Source organism: Centruroides vittatus, unplaced genomic scaffold, assembly GCF_030686945.1.
Source record: "Centruroides vittatus isolate TY-2023 unplaced genomic scaffold, ASM3068694v2 scaffold_944, whole genome shotgun sequence".
Lineage (NCBI taxonomy): Eukaryota > Metazoa > Arthropoda > Arachnida > Scorpiones > Buthidae > Centruroides > Centruroides vittatus.
Genome location: NW_027122722.1, coordinates 2,257,355 through 2,263,354, shown reverse-complemented (window position 1 = coordinate 2,263,354; position 6,000 = coordinate 2,257,355). Strand labels below are relative to the sequence as shown.

General features: G+C 38.0%; 1 protein-coding gene across 1 annotated transcript in view; it reads right to left on the bottom strand.

The window, feature by feature from the left end:
* Positions 1–4,366: 4,366 nt before the first annotated feature.
* The window catches only part of sicily (NADH dehydrogenase (ubiquinone) complex I, assembly factor 6 homolog sicily), a 35,247-nt gene continuing 33,613 nt past the window's right edge, over positions 4,367–6,000 (bottom strand). Inside the window, exons 8-9 of the mRNA XM_067288905.1 lie at positions 4,644–4,700; positions 4,367–4,574 (exon numbers count right to left, since the gene is read on the bottom strand). Of these exons, the coding sequence (XP_067145006.1) occupies positions 4,446–4,574; positions 4,644–4,700 (186 nt within the window). The 3' untranslated portion in view covers positions 4,367–4,445. The remainder of the gene's footprint in view (positions 4,575–4,643; positions 4,701–6,000) is intronic.

The following is a 6,000-nucleotide window of genomic DNA, read 5'->3' as shown; positions in this document are numbered from 1 at the left end:
TTTTCTCTCTGTCGTTTGGCGTCTCCGGGTTAAAGAAACGGAAACCTACCGAGCAATCGGAGAGTAGTTTAAGCCGGAATCTGTTGGATCGGAGGCCCTTCTAGCGTCGTGGGGTTTTCTACAAAACGAAAATCCCTTTCGTACTTTAAAAAGTACGTCCAGTTAGACAAGGGGAAGCGGAAAGGAAAATTTTAAAGCGCCAAACATTAGAGAACCCTCGGGTAGAAAATGGCGCCATCGCCTTTGCAAATACCGGTAAAAGTACCGAAGTGCGTCCGTAAAGGCGGTCCTCTTTGGACACCGGATCTAACGGCGTTTTTTTTTTTTTTTTTTTTTGCCAACTTGGAAGACGCCTCCACCACAAGACTATTTTACTATAGGGGACCGTTACGTTTTTCAAAGAGGCTAAAACTTTCGGAATCTATCCATCGGTTTATAAGAAGTGGACAATTATTTCTTTCTCTCTACTGGTTACGTCGTTTGTCGATGTTCAATAACGTAGCAATATAGGCACGAAATACAGATTTCCGACGTTCCTCTAACTACGATATATTCCGATAGCGTACGTCGCAGAGTAATTGTTTCTTCTGTCGTATTCGTATTCGGCACTAGAATCACGGGAAACGTTTAGCCATAGAAACCGCTCGGGTTATTCCCGCCAAATGTTGCCGATTTTATAAATTTTGCAAAATTTCCGGTCGAAATAAACAAAGGAGACGCGGCGCCGTTACGTAAAGATAATTTCTTACGTTCCGGGAACTTTGTCAAACGGCAATTACCGCAAAAGACGCATCACCCCACTTTGGGATTTTGAAACAAAGCACCAGAGGAAGCCCCCACCAGTTTTTTCTATTTAGCATCCGCGCGTTTTTATTTTATACTCGGAAAATACTTTTAGGTTTCCATAAATAAGTTTGACCAAATCAAATTAGATAAAATATGCAACTTAAAAATTGAAAAAATTATAAAGGACGCCGCTTGTCTTTTTGATAGTCTATAAAGAGCGGTTTAAAATTAATTTTTGAAAGGACGAAACAAATCGAATATCCAAAAAGAGTGGAGAAAAGAAAGTCATCGGCAAGGTTCGAAATAATTATCTTATTCCCCCGAGAACTACCGGAAAGAAATTCTTGAAAGGTGCCAAATAACCGTAACGACAGAAGGAAGAAAACTTTGCGCTAACGACTCTCGGTCTTTCTTCCGTCCGAAATAGCCTTAAAATTCGGGACGCGCAACGGCAATAAAACCCTCACAAATAAAACCGGCAACTTTTACCACGAAATAATTGTCAGACGACGACGGCTACTCCGTTTCGCCCGAGAAATTTTACGCCGCTCCCCTTACGTAAATATAACCGCCGACGACAAAACAATTTATTCCCAAACGGTTCTTCGATACGCCTACTATTCGACCGTTATCAAAGAGGAAGGCAAATTTGCACGCTAAAAAAAGGCCCGTTCTAAAAGAATACAAAAGACCTGAACGACCGGAACAAAGCTTCCGTAAGACTGTCACGTAAAAAGGGAAACGAGTTCGATTGTGGCAACCGTACTTAATCCTCTCGGCGTAGGACGTTAATTACCAAAAAATGCTAACAAAAACTACAGACCGAGACGGATGCGACCTCGGCTTTAAACATTTCAATAGCGACGTTCCCTCTAAGCTGCGCGGCCGCGCAGGCGAGCATTCACACTGATTTGAATTGTTGTTTACTTATTTCTCACTCGGTCTGCAACGTGATTATTGCTACGTATATTTCGATTAAATACACGGGTGTACTATAGATTACTATCTATGGAATTTCAGGACTTTGATTATATATTGGAACTCAGGGGACCGAGACGAGTTCAACGGTACCCTATTTTTGGACCGGAGACGAAAAATAAAAAAGTTATCATACTTTTTCACTTACCATACTTTTTTAATGCTCTCATGAAGACGGCACCATAGTTGCTAGTACTGCCATCTTGCGGTAAAGTCTGCAAACCATGACGTCGGACTACGGTCATCTCCAGTAGGGTTAAACACGCGATACGAGAGCGGAGAGAGCGACGCGACTTCCGATCATCGCGCGATCGCCATTTCGGTTAATGTTACTTACGGCAACGAACTTGGCGGCCCGACTGACCTCTCGTATGGGCGCCACCACACGCCGCCATGTGCTAAACTAGTGATCGATTCACGGTAGTTCTTGAACAAAGTAAAAAAAGGGGGAAAACGTCTACTAAAGGCAATTTTAACGGCAAGCGACGGGACTCCCGATCGCGATAGCGAGGCCGACTTAGCGGAGAGCGACGCGACTCCCCGCGCGATCGCCGAAAAAAGTATAACTTTTTTATTTTTCGTCTCCGGTCCAAAAGTAGGGTATCGTTGAACTCGTCTCGGTCCCCTTAGTTCAGATATATACTCAAAGTCCCGAAATTCCATAGATAGTAATCTATAGTATCCCCAAATACATTAAATCATTGACAAAAAAATAATATTTTGTATGGAAGTATGTTTTAAAATGAATTTTAATCTCTACTTTATAATTATTTTAATTTTTATAGGAAAAAATAAGATTTTATATATATATTCTCAGAAAAATTTTTTGCTCAGAATCTGCTCAGCAAAAATTTTTTTGTTCAGAGAAGTACATGTTCCGCTCAGCTACAAAAAAAATTAGAGGAAACACTGTTCAATAGAACATAAAAGTCTTAAATCCATTACAAAATTTTGGCCAAATCCATTGGCATTTGACGGAGTTCTACGTGCGAACTCGGGTCGGCGCGTGAAAGTTAAGAGCCGTCTAAACCGAATGGTAGATTACCGGTATTTTGAAGAACAGAGTAACTCTATCCTATTGAATAGGCAAAATGAAAACACTGCAACTCCTACAACTGGACGTTTGCGGATAAATTTAGAAGGATTAAAGAGACGACGCCGTGCAAATGCCAGATTCCTCCTTGTCTACACCCCGACGGTCGAAGACAGCTTTTCTGAACTGGTTAGAAATCGTCGGCGTGAAAGTTACCGCGTAAAAATAACCGCTCACCCGGCACGTTAAACCTTTTTGTGGAAATAGCAGAGTCCACTTAAACCTTTTCTCTAAATCAGTGGTTCCCAACCGGTGTTCCGTAAGCATCTCCCAAGTGTTCCGCAGATTTAGTCGCAAATCGGAAAGTGTACAATCGTATTCGAGCCGCCGAATATCAAAAAATTAAAATCATAAAATTTTCATAAACTTAAATATATATGTACGACTCGTACTTATGGAGTGTACTACTGTTTCGAATAAGATAAAGGCAATGATAAAAACTGAATGAAATATGTAAAAAACATCAGGCACAAGTTTCCCATTAAAGTTATTTAGGTATATTTTTTCCTGTCTTAGAATTGGCGTTAATAATATGAGTAGAGATTTTGAATTATAACCGCTCAATTCTAATAAAATAACTGATGACAAGCTTATGTATTTCATATTAACTTAAGTAAATGTTCTGCTAAAGAAAATTGCTCACAAAAGTGTTCCGCATCCTAGAAAAGGTTGGGAATCACTGCTCTAAATGAATAATCTTAATTTAAAAGCTTACTGTTGTTTAATCACAATCCCGTTATAAGCAGCTTGTATTATACACTGGGGGTCGGCAGCCTTTCCGTTACTAAGGGCTCATCAAGGATAAAAATCTTAAAACCATCCAGGGCGCACAGTTTAATATTTTGAAAAAATCGCAATGTCGTAATAAACAAACAAAACAATTATTTTGTGTAAATATACATACTTCAAAACAAAGGTTATACCAGCGTGTAATAACTAAAAAAATGAAAATTAAAAGTAAGGCGGTCCGACAAATAAAGTTTACGCGTACTACATGAATTATAAAAACTCGGGAGAACAAAGATAGCCAAACAATAGCCATACGCACCTACTCTACGGAAGTGTGATCGGGTCGACCGGGCAAAAAACAGCACGTGCAAAAACAAGAATCTTCCGTTCGAAGATCGGGCACCAAACGGCAAAATAAAACACAACTGCGACTAATCATTTAATTGCTACGGTTAGAAAAGAAGAGATGGACAGAAACCCGAGAAAAATCCTAAATTATCATCTAGCCAGGAGGATGTTCGAAAAAAAGGCGTGCACGCGGAACGGGCCGACCACCGCGCTGCCATATTAATTAACAAGATTGTATTTTTTACCTTTGAAAAATAGTTTCACGTTACTTTTTGTTATTAAATTACTTAAAGTTCTTTAAATTTTGTTTTTTAATAGAAACAAACGCTACAAGCTCTCTCTTTTGATCTTTTTTGGCCGGGTTTAAAAATACATCAACGCAATTTACACATTATTTTTCTTACTAATATAATCAAAGAAAACATCCGAAAGTTACTCTGATGTCAAATTTATTAAATTATCTAAAGTATTTACAAGTAATCTGTAAACAAATTTTATTTTCGGCGGAAATTCAATATTTACCCAGAAATTTTTTCCACCATAAAACTAACGGCAATTTATTGTTTCTTACGGTTAATTTGGGGCTAAAGACATTGAAATCTTCTCTTTGCAGTCTTTTAAGGTAATCGTCGCAGACGATCTGTTTGAAAGAAAAATAGTCCAGTCTACACCAAATTACTAATGATCAATAATAGAAATTTCTACTTACTGCAGGCAGAAAAACACATGTTGTATTTTTTGGGATTTTATTTTTCAAAGATCTAGTCTGAAATAGAAAAAGTTATAAAATGCATTTCTTTATAATCGGTTATTTCTTACTTTAACTTATAATTACAGTAGACACTCCTATAACACGGATTCGTATAACACGGCGAAAAGATTGCGATCGTGCTCGTATAACACGCTAAAAGAGACTCGTCGTCCACTCGTGTCGCGACAGGATTGGTCGAATCTGGACCAATAGCGGATATTGTACAAACCGTTGAGTTTAAACGAGCACTGGACCTACTAAAAAACATTTATTATTCAACGGCCATAAAAATTATATTTTTATTAATGTCGTCTCCAAAGTTCAGCGAATTTTTCGCAGAAAAATATCAGGAAACACGCGTCCGCCGTTCGATGAGCCGCTCTGCGACGGAAACAAGCTTAAGCAATGGCGTCGTCGAACGATGCACACTCGGTAAGTAATCCTACAATTTTTTTGTTTATAGCATAGTTTATATGGATTATTCCCAAAAAATTATACGTGATTTGGAAATGTTGAGTCAAATTAGTCTAGAATCGATTAATTTTATGGAAGAAAACCTTTCAAACAGCCGTAGCCCCTAAACTGCACAAGTGGCGGGCTGTGATTGGCTCATGTATTCAAGTGACTCGTACAACACGGATTCATATATCACGAAACGTATCTACCGTGTTATAGGGTGGTCTACTGTAGTTATTCGTCTGCCAAAACGTAAACTTATTATTTTAGGCATATTATTAAGAATTATTTAATAATTAGTTTTATGCATTTGTGTGTGTATTGTGTAAGAAAAACTTTTGTTAATTCGAATTTTTAAGACCACACCGTCATTCCTGGTACAGTACATGCTGGCATTGAATAAATCAAACGACTGCTTCTATCAGGTAGCAGACGTCTTTAACTAAAGAAAGAAATGTTTTTGATCAAATGCATGATTTTCTACATGCTGTTCCGTAGAACCCTACAGCAACCATTAAGGGTTCCACAAAGTTATTTAGGCCTATAAAAATTTTTAAATCTTTAAAAGTTTTTTTAAAGTATATTCGTTTAATCAGAACCTTACCTATTAACAGGACATATTTTATTCGGAAGACAACTTTATTCTTATTTATCGTAGAACTCATCTTAGACTGCATAACTTATCAATACAACACTCAGAACACCTTGTAAATTTGCAGCCGTGTTTATTAAATACTAACGTTTCGGTCGTATTTAACGACCTTCTTCAGGAAAAAACAGCAAAAAATCGAACACTTAAAACATTTGCAGTAACGAACAAGTGTTTGGAACGTTTTTAAATGATATTCTAGAGAGTTAC